Source organism: Heptranchias perlo, chromosome 6 (assembly GCF_035084215.1).
Source record: "Heptranchias perlo isolate sHepPer1 chromosome 6, sHepPer1.hap1, whole genome shotgun sequence".
Lineage (NCBI taxonomy): Eukaryota > Metazoa > Chordata > Chondrichthyes > Hexanchiformes > Hexanchidae > Heptranchias > Heptranchias perlo.
The window spans coordinates 83,070,877-83,085,602 of NC_090330.1; the positions used below are offsets into that span (position 1 = coordinate 83,070,877).

The 14,726-nt window shown below is 44.8% G+C and overlaps 1 protein-coding gene across 2 annotated transcripts in view; it reads left to right on the forward strand.

Annotated features, from left to right (window-relative positions):
- uggt2 (UDP-glucose glycoprotein glucosyltransferase 2) overlaps nucleotides 1-14,726 on the forward strand; it is a 685,376-nt gene that overhangs the window by 104,769 nt on the left and 565,881 nt on the right. For both annotated transcript variants that reach the window (XM_067986476.1, XM_067986475.1), the window contains exon 8: nucleotides 2,282-2,354. In XM_067986476.1, coding sequence (XP_067842577.1) covers nucleotides 2,282-2,354 — 73 coding nt within the window. The remainder of the gene's footprint in view (nucleotides 1-2,281; nucleotides 2,355-14,726) is intronic.

The following is a 14,726-nucleotide window of genomic DNA, read 5'->3' on the forward strand; positions in this document are numbered from 1 at the left end:
GATGTTCCAGCAATTTGCAGCGCAAATATAATGAGATGTGAACGGTTGAGGTAAAAAAATCCAATTAATGTTATTTGCTGCCAATTATTATTGCAGTAATTTCTGGTCCAGCATTCCTAAGCTTCACTCCTTGACACTTGTCTGCTTAAACCCCATTCCATTCCAACATGATCAGCTTGACACCTTGATCAAGTACAGACTGAAAGGCTGAGCTATGTCTTTGAACTTTACTGTAAGTAGCAGCTTTATTTGCATGGAATAAACATTCTGTGTACTTAGCAACCTGTGAATCGTTATTAATCCAATGCAGCTGAGAAAAATGAAGTTTTTAATTTCCTTCAACTCAGTAGATATTCAAAGTATTTTGAATGATAGATCTGAGGCTAACTTCCTTGCAGTCAGCTGTGAGTCTGAAGCCAGCAGATTAACAGGACTGATTAGAGGTTCTGTGATATATCTCCATGTATGAAGTGAGCAACCATGTTTCAAGCATCAAGTTTCTATTGAGTGTTAATGAAGGAGAAACATCTTTGTTGTTTTGACGTTTTGAGGAGAATGCGGATGGTACTGAATACTGTTCATTAACCACTTAATGTTAATAAATTTACCTGTAGGTTTACAACACAAGCCATGGTCTGATGAAGTGCATATTCTTCTGTCTTCTGAAGTTGAGATCACTTGTTAGCATATGATATATTCCAGTAAGCTGGAGTACTGTACAGCAAGGGTTTTCTGTTTGATCCATGGACCTTGTTATATTTATCTTAATATTGGCACAATCTGTTTATAAAGAATGCTAAGTCTATTTACTGAAGTGGCCTCTGACACTGAGCCCAAGGAAAATATTTTGTGTAAAAAAGAAACAAAAATGTAACAATCTTGCAGAGGAGAAAATACCTTTTTTTTTATTCGTTCATGGGATGTGGGCGTCGCTGGCAAGGCCAGCATTTATTGCCCATCCCTAATTGCCCTTGAGAAGGTGGCGGTGAGCTGCCATCTTGAACCGCTGCAGTCTGTGTGGTGAAGGTTCTCCCACAGTGCTGTTAGGTAGGGAGTTCCAGGATTTTGACCCAGCGATGATATATTTCCATGTTGGGATGGTGTGTGATTTGGAGGGGAATGTGCAGGTAGTGTTGTTCCCATGTGCCTGCTGCCCTTGTCCTTCTAGGTGGTAGAGGTCGCGGGTTTGGGAAGTGCTGTCGAAGAAGCCTTGGCGAGTTGCTGCAGTGCATCCTGTGGATGGTACACACTGCAGCCACTGTGCGCCGGTGGTGAAGGGAGTGAATGTTTAGTCTGGTGGATGGAATGCCAACCAAGTGGGCTGCTTTGTCCTGGATGGTGTCGAGCTTCTTGAGTGTTGTTGGAGCTGCACTCATCCAGGCAAGTGGAGAGTATTCCATCACACTCCTGACTTGTGCCTTGTAGATGGTAGAAAGGCTTTTGGGAGTCAGGAGGTGAGTCACTCGCCACAGAATACCCAGCCCCTGACCTGCTCTTGTAGCTAGAGTATTTATGTGGCTGGTCCAGTTAAGTTTCTGGTCAGTGATGACCCCCAGGTTGTTGATGGTGGGGGATTCGGCAATGATAATGCCGTTGAATGTCAAGGGGAGGTGGTTAGACTCTCTCTTTTTGGAGATGGTCATTGCCTGGCTCTTGTCTGTCGCGAATGTTACTTGCCACTTATCAGTCTGGGCCTGAATGTTGTCCAGGTCTTTCTGCGTGCGGGCATGGATTGCTTCATTATCTGAGGGGTTGCGAAAGGAACTGAACACTGTGCAATCATCAGCGAACATCCCCATTTCTGACCTTATGATGGAGGGAAGGTCATTGAAGAAGCAACTGAAAATAGTTGAGCCTTGGACACTGCCCTGAGGAACTCCTGCAGCAATGTCCTGGGGCTGAGATGATTGGCCTCCAACAACTACTACTGTCTTCCTTTGTGCTCGGTATGACTCCAGCCACTGGAGAGTTTTCCCCCTGATTCCCATTGACTTCAATTTTACTCGGGCTCCTTGGTGCCACACTCGGTCAAATGTTGCCTTGATGTCAAGGGCAGTCACTCTCACCTCACCTCTGGAATTCAGCTCTTTTGTCCATGTTTGGACCAAGGGTGTACTGAGGTCCAAACATCTAGAGTAGGGGAGATTCTTTTAAATGTAAAAATGTATCAGTAACCCTCATGTTTGTGCTGATCTGACATGATTAGCAGTACATATCTGCATTAATTGTACAAATCACCATGTAATTGCATGACAAATATTGTACCTAAATTTTAATCTAGGTACAAATACTACTGTGCTGGAAGAGGACGATGACATCGATGAAGTTCAGGGAATTCTTTTTGGGAAATTGAAGTAAGTTATTTTTATTTTGGTCCTTCCTTCCTGCCTCTTTCCCCTATCAATAGTCACAAATGGTGCCTCTGATCATACAATCATACAGCACAGAAGGAAACCATTCGGCCCATTGTGCCTCTTTGTAAGAGCCATCCAATTAGTCCCACTGCCCCTCTCTTTCCCCATAGCCCTCCAAATTTTCCCTTGTCATATATATATATATATATCTGTTTTACTATTGAAAGTTACTATTGAATCTGCTTCCATCGCCTTTTCAGGCAGTGCTTTCCAGATCATAACAATTTGCTGCGTTTACAAAAAATCTCCTCATCTCCCCACTGGTTTTTTTGTCAATTATCTTAAATCTGTGTCCTCTGGTTACCGACCATCTTGCCAGTGGAAACAGTTTCTCATGTTAACTGCATCCATGTGATTTATATCAATTAGTGTTAATTGTATTCAGGTGGTGACACCTAACACATAAATAACAAAAGAAAAATCAAGATAGGGTTAGGGCCACTAAGGGAATGACAGAAATATTAAATAATTATTTTGCCTCAGTATTTACCACGGAGACTAACATGGTGGGCATGACATTAGAGAAGAAATCAAAAAAGATATAAAGACATTTAAGATAGAACGGGTGGAGATAATTGATAAACTAATCAAACTTAGAGAGGATAACTAATGCTTGACCAACCTTATTGAATTCTTTGAAGAAGTAATAGAAAGGGTGGACAAGGGTAATGCAGTGGATGTGATATATTTGGATTTTCAATAGGTCTTCGATAAGGTACCACATAGAAGGCTCATGGCTAAGGTCAGAGCATGTGGAGTCAGGGGACAAGTAGCAGAATGGATAGCCAGCTGGCTACAAAACAGAAAACAGAGAGTCGGGGTTAAAGGTAGTTACTCAGACTGGCAAAAGGTGGGAAGTGGTGTTCCACAAGGATTGATGCTGGGACCACTGTTATTCATCATTTACATAAACGATTTGGACTCGGGAATCAGAAGTACAATTTCAAAATTTGCGGACGACATCAAATTGGGAGGTATAGTTAATACCGAGGAGAACTGCAACAAAATACAGGAAGACATTAATAAACTTGCAGAATGGGCGTGTAATTGGAAAATGAATTTCAATATAGATAAGTTTGTGGTGGTACATTTTCGTAGGAAGAATAAGGAGGCTACATACTCCTTTGAAAATAAGAGTCTAAATGGGGTAGAGGAGCAGAGGGATCTGGGGGTACAGATACACATTAAAAGTAGTGACACAGGTTAATAAGGCCGTAAAAAAAGCAAACCAAGCAGTGGGGTTCATTTCTAGAGGGATAGAATTGAAAAGAAGAGAAGTTATGTTAGACTTGGTTAGACCACACTTGGAGTACTGTGAACAGTTTTGGTCTCCATATTATAAAAGGGATATAGAGGCACTGGAGAAGGTGCAAAAATGATTTACTAGGATGATACCAGAACTGAGGGGTTATACCTATCAGGAAAGATTGAACAGGCTGGGACACTTTTCTCTAGAAAAGAGAAGACTGAGGGATGACCTGATAAGGGTCTTTAAGATTATGAAAGGATATATAGGGTAGACGTAGAGAAGATGTTTCCACTTGCGGGGGAAACCAGAACGAGCGGCCATAAATGTAAGATAGTCACTAATAAATCCGATAGGAAATTCAAGAGAAACTTCTTTACCCAGAGAATGGTTAGAATGTGTAATTCGCTATCACAAGGAGTAGTTGAGGCGACAAGCATAGATGCATTTAAGGGGAAGTTAGATAAACACGAGGGAGAAAGGAGTCGATGGATATGCTGATAGATGAAGTAGATGGGGAGGAGGCTCATGTGGAGCATAAACACTGGCGTGGACCTGTTGGGCTGAATGGCCTGTTTCTGTGCTGTACATTCTATGTAAATGTATGTAACTTGCCCCGCCACCTTTAAAGATTTATGTATGTGAACCCCCAGTTTCCTCTGCTTCTGCACCCGCTATAAAATTGTACCATTTAATTTATATTGCCCCTCCTCATTCTTCCTTCCAAAATGCATCACTTCAAAATTTTCTGCATTAATTTTCATCTGCCATGTGTCTGCATTTCACCAGTCTGTCTATGACCTTCTGAAGTCTACTATTATCCTTTTCACTGTTTACTACATTTCCACATTTTGTGTGATCTGCAAACTTTGAATTATGCCCTCATACCCAAGTCTAGATCATTATTATATATCAAAAAGAGCTGTGGTTCTGATACCAACCCCTGGGGGACACCACTGTATACTTCCCTCCAGTCTGTAGTACAATTGTTCACCACTACTCCTTGCTTTCTGTCTCTTAGCCAATTTTGTATCCATGCTGCTGCTGTCCTTTTAATCTCATAGGCTTCTTAGCTAAACTGAAGGCCATCATGTGCCACTTTATCAAACGCCTTTTGAAAGTCCATATACACAACATTAACAGCACAACTTCATCAACCCTCTCCATTATTTGATTGAAGAACTCATTCCAGTTTGTCAGACACGATTTGCCTTTATTAACCTTTATTTGGCTGTCATTTATTAACCCATATTGTTGCAAGAGACATTTAATTTTGTTCCATGTTAATGTCTGTAAAAGTTTCCCCACCCCTGACGTTAGGCTGACTGGCCCGTAGTTACTGGGTTTATCCCTCTCCCCTTTTTTGAACAGGGATATAACGGTTATTCAGTCTCAAGATTAATAGGTAATGTTTGTTGAAGCTTATGAGAAAATATAAAAAGCAGGAGCTTAAGATCCTTAAATCCTATTAAGATCTTAAAATCCTATTCCTCATCTACATGTTAACTGTATCCATGTGATTTATATCAATTAGTGTTAATTGTATTCAGGTGGTCAGTATAAATTGGGAACTCTCTTGTATCCATTTATGAGAGAGCTGATCTCGGGTGTGATGTGGGTGTAATGTGGAGCTCTGTGAATAAAGGCTTGGAAGCAACTGAAGACTAGGTTCTAGTATTCAATCCTTCATCACCTGACTATCCAATTTATAACACTACATGCTGCACCTTGGCGACATCGTCAGAAAACACAATGTCAGATTCCACATGTACGCTGACGACACCCAGTTCTACCTCACCACCACTTATTTAAAGGGACAACTGAGGTACTTAAAGTCATTAAAGATGTTGAATATTTGTAAATTGACTTCTCTACTGCCTCTGATTTGTCACCCTGCTTGTCCAACATCCAGTATTGGAAGAGCAGTAATTTCCTCCAATTAAATATCGGGAAGACCAAAGCCATTGGGGTAAATCTTAACTCCCAAGCACGGGTGGGTGGGGGAGTAAAAATGTTCTGTTTTCAGAACCGGACTGCATCCCGGTTGCAACGTGTTGACTTCCGGGTTTGACCCAGACGTGTTTGGGTGCACGCGTGCTTCTGCAACCTATACAAGCCATTTAAACTGCTTATGAATGTGTCTCCCATGGCCAATGAAACGCACCATGGAAACGGAGGTGAGTTGCAGCTGACCCTTATTTGGATCTTTAAACCAGAGATGGATACAAAACTGGCTTAGTGGCAGAAGGCAGAGGGTGATGGTCGAAGGTTGTTTTTGTGACTGGAAGCCTGTGGCCAGTGGGGTACCACAGGGATCGGTGCTGGGGCCCTTGCTGTTTGTGGTCTACATTAACGACTTGGATATGAATGTAAAAGGTATGATCAGTAAGTTCGCTGATGATACAAAAATTGGTAGGGTGGTAAATAGCGAGGAGGATAGCCTCAGTCTGCAGGACGATATAGATGGGTTGGTCAGATGGGCGGAACAGTGGCAAATGGAATTTAACCCGGAAAAGTGCGAGGTGATGCACTTTGGAGGGACTAACAAGGCAAGGGAATACACAATGAATGGGAAGACCCTAGGCAAGACAGAGGGTCAGAGGGATCTTGGTGTGCAAGTTCACAGATCCCTGAAGGCGGCGGAACAGGTAGATAAGGTGGTAAAGAAGGCATATGGGATACTTGCCTTTATTAGCCGAGGCATAGAATATAAGAGCAAGGAGGTTATGATGGAGCTGTATAAAACACCGGTTAGGCCACAGCTGGAGTACTGTGTGCAGTTCTGGTCGCCACACTACAGGAAGGATGTGATCGCTTTGGAGAGGGTGCAGAGGAGATTCACCAGGATGTTACCAGGGCTGGAGCGCTTCAGCTATGAAGAGAGACTGGGAAGATTGGGTTTGTTTTCCTTGGAGCAGAGGAGGCTGAGGGGGGACATGATTGAGGTCTACAAAATTGTGAGGGGCATAGATAGGATGGATACTCAGGAGCTTTTTCCCTTCGTTGAGGGTTCTATAACAAGGGGGCATAGATTCAAGGTAAAAGGCGGGAGGTTCAGAGGGGATTTGAGAAAGAACTTTTTCACCCAGAGGGTGGTTGGAGTCTGGAACTCACTGCCTGAAAGGGTTGTGGAGGCAGGAACCCTCACAACATTCAAGAAGCATTTGGATGAGCACTTGAAATGCCATAGCATACAAGGCTACGGACCAAATGCTGGAATATGCGATTAGATTAGACTGGGCTTGATGGCCGGCGCGGACACGATGGGCCGAAGGGCCTCTATCCGTGCTGTATAACTCTATGACTCTATTGACACATGAAGAAAAGGTGAGTTTTTGCAGCAGGGCAATCAGTTCTCTTGGACAAACCTCTGGCTGGGAGTTCTTTGTGTTTAGACTGAGATTTCTTGGTTTACAATCAGAATTCTTGTGTTCACACATATTTACCTACATTTTGGGCCCCCTTAAACTGACATCATCAGTATGGGGGGTGCAATAGATTTATTCAACAGTACATCTAAGGAGGAGGAACATCACCATCCGTGGCAGACATGGTGTGCAGTTCTGGAAGTTACAGGTCCATAAGAAGTTCACCGCAAGGACCTGCAGAAAAGCAGAGAGGGCTCCGACGTTGCAAGAGGCACTACCCACATGAGAGGATGTATAGGCAGAGGCTGAGCTTCCTGGATCTCTCTGAGGAGCAGTGCCTATGTAGGCTCAGATTGAGTCGGCAGGTGGTCGCAGACATCTGCACGCTCCTTCATGCAGCGCTGCTCCCGACTGGGCCTGGTGGCATGCATTGCCTGTCGCAGTTAAAGCCTCCACTACCCTCAATTTCGTTGCATCCGGATCCTTCCAGGGTGCGACTGGTGACATCACCCGGATCTGTCAGTCGTCTGCACATAAGTGTACACGACAGATCACAGATGGCTTGTTTGCCAGGGCATCTGACTACACCAATCCCTCCTGTGGCAACATCAGCCAGAGAGGGCAGTGGGTTTGGACTCTCTGGCTGGCTTCCCATGGGTGCAGGGCGCAGGGCGCAATTGATTGCACACACATAGCAATCCGAGGACCTGCACATGAGCCAGGACTGTTCATCAATCGAAAGGGATATCACTCCATCAATGCGCAGCTGGTTTGCAACCACTGGAGGAGGTTTCTGCAGGTGTGTGCCAAACTTCCTGGCAGCTGCCATGATTCCTTCATTTTGCGCGAGTCGAACATCCCGGCCTTCTTCCACATACAAAACAATAATGCAGTTAGCATTATTTACCAAATACGTTGTGGCTATTTATGGGCATTAAATCACAATTTCTATTCATGTGACCTTGTGATTGAGGCATGGATTCTCCCTCTTCTGGTGCTGGAGTGTTATTTAACTGTGATCTGGAGACAGTGCAGCAAGGATCAGAGTATAGAGCTCTACCACGTCCTTGCCACTCTTCTCATACGACGAGATGTCTAAGTAATTGCTGTTACCAGAATACAGACCACAGCACGAGTTCTATTCAGGATAATTTGACTATCTGGGGTGCCTGAGGCCTGCCATGTCTTTCAGATGTAATTTACAATATGCATTTGTAATTCAGCACATTAGGGCTGGCTCGTGGAGATGAGGGCAGACGTGGCTCATGACACCTGTGAGAAACCCCACCAACGAGGCACAGCAGAGGTACTACGACAGTCACATCACCACCAGGTCTGTCATTGAACAAGCCATGGGAAAGCTCAAAATGCCCTCCAGGTGTCTGGATCGATCTGGGGGATCCCTTCCATACTCATCAGCGAGGGTGTGTAGAATAATAGTCGTTTGTTGTGCCTTCCACAACATAGCTCAACAGAGAGGGTTATAGGTGGAGGAGCTCCCATGCGTTCATGAAGCATCCCATCTGCTGGCAACATTGAAGAAGACAAGGAGGAGATGGAGAACGTAAATGGGCAACCCATTAGCAGAGCAGCGGCACACATGGCTGCTCGTGATGCCAGAGTCTCACTCATATCTGATAGATTCTCATAAGGAGACTTGCAAATGGAAGATAGTGAAGTAGTCAGACTGCCTGGAACAACCACCATCACCACCAGCCCCAACCCCCACCCCCCACCCACATCCGTTTGCACAAAGCAGTCCTTCAACCACACAAGCACCCATTGTAAAGGCGCCCAATGGGTGGCATCAAGTCTTGGCATTAGTGATGAAGCACATGAAAAGGCGCTTTCACAAAAGGGACTCTAGAATGGACAAGACGTGGCAGTGGTGGTGACAATTATGACATTTAATCTGAATGTAACAAAAAACAAATAGAAATGAAAAACATAACATTTAGTCAGACACCCATGTGATGCAAAAACTTCGCCTTTCTCTTCCTATTGCTTTTATATGGTGTACCCCCAGTGGCTTCAGCAGTGGTAGTGGCAGGTTGCTCAGGCCCCTGCCCTGACTGCTGAGATGATCTCGGCTACAATCTCTGGGTTTTGGAGCCCGTGAGGGCCCCACCAAAGACTGCTCCACCTGCACCTGTGCAGGAGCAGACATGGCCATAAGGAGAGGAAGCAGCATTGCGGGTACTGGTTGAGGGGGGTGGGGGGGCTCAACGGGAGAGACGTGGAAGGACTTTGAGTGGCGTCCCCACTTCCATGAAAATAGGGCCTGCTCCGCCATTCAAAATGATCATGGCTGATCGTTTAACTCGGTACCCTGTTCCTGCTTTTTCCCCATATCCCTTGATCCCTTTAGCATTAAGAAATATATCTATCTCCTTCTTGAATACATCTAATGACTTGGCCTCCACTTTCTTCTGTGGTAGAGAATTCCACAGGTTCACCACCCTCAGAGTGACGAAATTTCTCCTCATCTCAGTTGTAAATGGCATACCCCGTATCCTGAGACTGTGGCCCCTTGTTCTGGACTCCCCAGCCATCGGGAACATCCTCCCTGCATCTAGTCTGTCTCGTCCTGTTAGAATTTTATATGTTTCGATGAGATCACCTCTCATTCTTCTAAACTCTAGTGAATATAGGCCTAGTCGACCCATTCTTTCCTCATACGTCAGTCCTGCCATCCCAGGAATCAGTCTGGGTAAACGTCGTTGCACTCTCCATGGCAAGGACATCCTTCCTCAAATAAGGAGACCAAAACTGCACACAATACTCCAGATGTGGTCTCACCAAGGCCTGTATAACTGCAGTAAGACATCCCTGCTCCTGTACTCAAATCCTCTTGCAATGAAGGCCAACATACCATTCGCCTTCCTAACTGCTTGCTGCACCTGAATGCTCACTTTCAGCGACTGGTGTACAAGGACACCCAGGTCTCGTTGCACCTCCCCTTTTCCTAATCTATCACCATTTAGATAATAATCTGCCTTTCAGTTTTTACAACCAAAGTGGATAACCTCACGTTTATCCACATTATACTGCATCTGCCATGTTCTTGCCCACTCACCCAACTTGTCTAAATCACATTGGAGCCTCTTTGCATCCTCCTCACAGTTCACATTCCACCCCAGTTTTGTGTCGTCTGCAAACTTGTAAATGTTACATTTAGTTCCCTCATCCAAATCATTGATATATATTGTGAATAGCTGGGGCCCAAGCACTGATCCCTGCGGTACCCCACTAGCCTCACTGCCTGCCACCCGGAAAAAGACCCGTTTACTCCTACTCTCTGTTTCCCGTCTGTCAACCAATTCTCAATCCATGCCAGTATATTGCCCCCAATCCCATGTGCTTTAATTTTACACACTAACCTCTTGCGTGGGACCTTATCAAAAGCCTTCTGAAAATCCAAATACACCACATCCACTGGTTCTCCCCTATCTATTCTACTAGTTACCTCCTCAAAAAACTCCAGTAGATTTGTTAAGCAAGATTTCCCTTTCATAAACCGCATGCTGACTTTGTCCAATCCCGTTAATGCCCTCCAAGTGTTCTGTCATCACATCTTTTATAATAGACTCGAGCATTTTCCCCACTACTGATGTTAGGCTAACTGGTCTGTAATTCTCTTTTTTTTCTCCCTCCATTTTTAAAAAGTTGGGTTACATTTGCCACTCTCCAATCTGTAGGAACTGTTCCAGAGTCTGTAGAATTTTGAAAGATGATCACCAATGCATCCACTATTTCCAGGGCCACTTCCTTTAGTAATAATCAGGAAGGCTAATAGAATGCTGGCCTTTATATCTAGAGGACTGGAGTACAAGGGGGCAGAGGTTATGCTGCAGCTATACAAAACCCTGGTTAGACCGCACCTGGAGTACTGTGAGCAGTTCTGGGCACCGCACCTTCGGAAGGACATATTGGCTTTGGAGGGAGTGCAGCGTAGGTTTACTGGAATGATACCCGGACTTCAAGGATTAAGTTATGAGGAGAGATTACACAAATTGGGATTGTATTCTCTAGAGTTTAGAAGGTTAAGGGGTGATCTGATCGAAGTTTATAAGATATTAAGGGGAACAGATAGGGTGGATAGAGAGAAACTATTTCCGCTGGTTGGGGATTTTAGGAGTAGGGGGCACAGTCTAAAAATTAGAGCCAGACCTTTCAGGAGCGAGATTTGAAAACATTTCTACACACAAAGGGTGGTAGAAGTTTGGAACTCTCTTCTGCAAATGGCAATTGATACTAGCTCAATTGCTAAATTTAAATGTGAGATAGATAGCTTTTTGGCAACCAAAGGTATTAAGGGATATGGGCCAAAGGCAGGTATATGGAGTTAGATCATAGATCAGCCATGATCTTATCAAATGGCGGAGCAGGCACGAGGGGCTGAATGGCCTATTCCTATGTTCCTACTCTGGGATGTAGATTATCAGGCCCTGGGGATTTGTCAGCCTTTTGCCCCATTAATTTCCCTAACACTTTTTTTTACTAATACTGGTTTCCTTCAGTTCCTCCCTTTCATAGACCCTTGGTTCCCTAACATTTCCTGGAGGTTATTTGTGTCCTCCTTTGTGAAGACAGAACCAAAGTATGTGTTTAATTGTTCTGCCATTTCTTTGTTCCCCATTATAATTTCCCCCATTTCTGACTGTAAGGGACCTACATTTGTCTTCACTCATCTTTTTCTCTTGACATATTTATAGAAGCTTTTACAGTCAGTTTTTATGTTCCCTGCTAATTTACTCTCATATTCTATTTTTCCCCTCTTAATCAATCTCTTTGTCCTCCTTTGCTGAATTCTGAACTGCTCCCAATCCTCAGGCTTGCCGCTTTTTCTGGCAATTTTATATGTCTCCTCTTTGAATCTAACAAGATCCCTAATTTCTTTTGTACGCCACGGTTGAACCACCTTTCCTGTTTAATTTTTGCTCCAGACAGGAATGAATAATTGTTGTAATTCCTGCACACATTCTTTAAATATTAGCCATTGCCTATCCACCATCATCCCTTTTAGTGAAGTTCACCAATCTATCATAGCCAACTCGCACCTCATACTTTTGTAATACCCTTTATTTAGATTCAGGACCCTAGTTTCAGATTCAACTAATTCACTCTCCATCTTAATGAGGAATTCTATCTTGTTATGTTTCGCCATCATCCTTCTCCAGAGCCAGGACCACATCACTCCTACAACTCTGCTGGAAAACAGCTTGGAGGACATCTGTAATGCCTTGTTACACTGCTTATGTATCTGTCTGCCTGTTTAAGGCGGCAGAATGTTGGTCATCCTGAGTTCGCACAGCCGTTGTCATGGCCTGATAGGACTCACTTATGAGCCGTGCTTGAAGCTAATGGAGGCTGCCATTCTCTCCATTGCAGACATTCCCGCACTTACCTGCGTCACCAATCCACTAATGCTGGAGGTGGACTCCTCTATCCTCTCCGCTATTGTGGAGAGTGAACATGGCACGTCTTCCAATACCTCACAAAGGTGCATCTGTACCTCTATCATTCTCATTCTCATTCTCAAGGATGGCCCCGGGATTCATCATCTGCGTCCAGCTGAGCCGAGCTTGGAGAGGAGTGCGACCCCCGACGTGGACCCTCCACAGCTGCCCCTACCATCAGTGCTCACTTGTGAGTGGTGAATCACCAGGTGACAATCCAACTAACTGTCTAATACGATCCACCGAGGTGTGAGTATCTGTGCTGGTGCATGGCTCGATATGATGTGACGGTGCGCCCTCCGAAGCGTGGAGCTCCTCTCTGGAAGTGCCCTCGTCCAGGTCATTTGCCACTTCAGCAATCCTTGAAGGACCTGGAAGAGTACATACAGCAATATTAAGAATCATCTCAGAAGTTATGTTGCGACGAGCATACTGAGGTGTGCAATAGGTCAATCAGTGATAACATCATTTCATGATGTGTATGAAGGATGTTAAAGTGCTGTCACCAGACGTTTGCGGGTTGCCAGTCTCGGCATCTCCGACAGCCAGGCATTCGACCATTCAGCTCAGCTCCATGGAACGTCCCTATCAGAGCCACAATTTGTTGTGTTCTCCCTCCAGTCCTCGCTCTCTCCCTTGCATTTTGCGCTTTCTTCTACAAGGGGAGAAAGAACAGAAATGTGAGTGAGTGAGGGTGACGTGGTCACCCGATGAATGTAATGTTTTGGGTGAGGCTGCCAATGAAAGAGATGCATAAGAGGGTGCGTGTCAGAAAGATTCATGACATTGCATCAGGATTGAGATTGAGTGGGAGTGGTGGGTTCACAAATGGGGAGTTGAGGAAGTGCACAGAAAGTGAAGGTAAGTTGATACTGACCCTTAAGTGGGAGCGAGGAATGATGTGATGGAGTAAGCTTGGCAGGACAGAGTGAGAGGGAGGGTAATGTACATAACAGAATGTGGGTGAATCAGTAACTATATTACTTTTCATGACCTGGTTAGGTCATTAAAGCGCTTCCTGCATTGCTCCCAAGTCCTTGAGACAGTGACCCTGTTGGTCACCTCCTCTGCCACCTCGAGCCAGGCCTTCTTGGTGGCAGAGTCAGGGCGCTTCCTTCTGTCAGCCGGGTACAATGTTTCCCTCATGCTTCTCACACCGGGTAGTAGCAACTCCAGAGAAGAGTCACTGAACCGGGGTGCTGGCCTTGTCCTTTGTTGCTCCATTTGGTTCAATAACACCTTTCTCCCTCCATATCCATGCTTGCAATGGCCGTTTGGAAACTCCAGCTCCCAGCATGTTATTCGGATGCGCAGTACGTCCGGTGCGCAGCTTGGAGACGCCAAACCTGGAAGTCACAATAAGGGCCTTCAATTGAATTGCAATCGCTCGAGAAAAGGCAAAAAAAAAAATTTCCGGGTTTCCCACGTGCTTATCGGCCCTCCAGCTGAGTTCCCACTGGTTCATCTAGTTAAGATACTGGATGGGCTAAAAATTGAAAAAGAAGAGGTACTAGAAAGGCTGGCTGTACTTAAAGTAGATTAGTCATCGAGTCCGGATGGGATGCATCCTGGGTTGCTGAGGGAAGTAAGGGTGGAAGTTGCGGAGGGACTGGCCATAATCTTCCAATCATCCTTAGATACGGGGGTGGTGCCAGAGGACTGGAGAATTGCAAATGTTACACTCTTGTTCAAAAAGGTTGTAAGGATACTGCAGTACAAAGGGATCTGGGGGTCCTAGTGCAAGAAAATCAAAAAGTTAGTCTGCAGGTGCAGCGGGTGATCAAGAAGGCCAACGGAATGTTGGCTTTTATTGCTAGGGGGATAGAATATAAAAACAGGGAGGTATTGCTGCAGTTATATAAGGTATTGGTGAGACCGCACCTGAAATACTGCATACAGCTTTGGTGTCCATACTTAAGAAAAGACATACTTGCTCTCGAGGCAGTACAAAGAAGGTTCACTCGGTTAATCCCGGGGATGAGGGGGTGGACATATGAGGAGAGGTTGAGTAGATTGGGACTCTACTCATTGGAGTTCAGAAGAATGAGAGGCGATCTTATTGAAACATATAAGATTGTGAAGGGGCTTGATCGGGTGGATGCGGTAAGGATGTTCCCAAAGATGGGTGAAACTAGAACTAGGGGGCATAATCTTAGAATAAGGGGCTGCTCTTTCAAAACTGAGATGAGGAGAAACTTCTTCACTCAGAGGGTAGTAGGTCTGTGGAATTTGCTGCCCC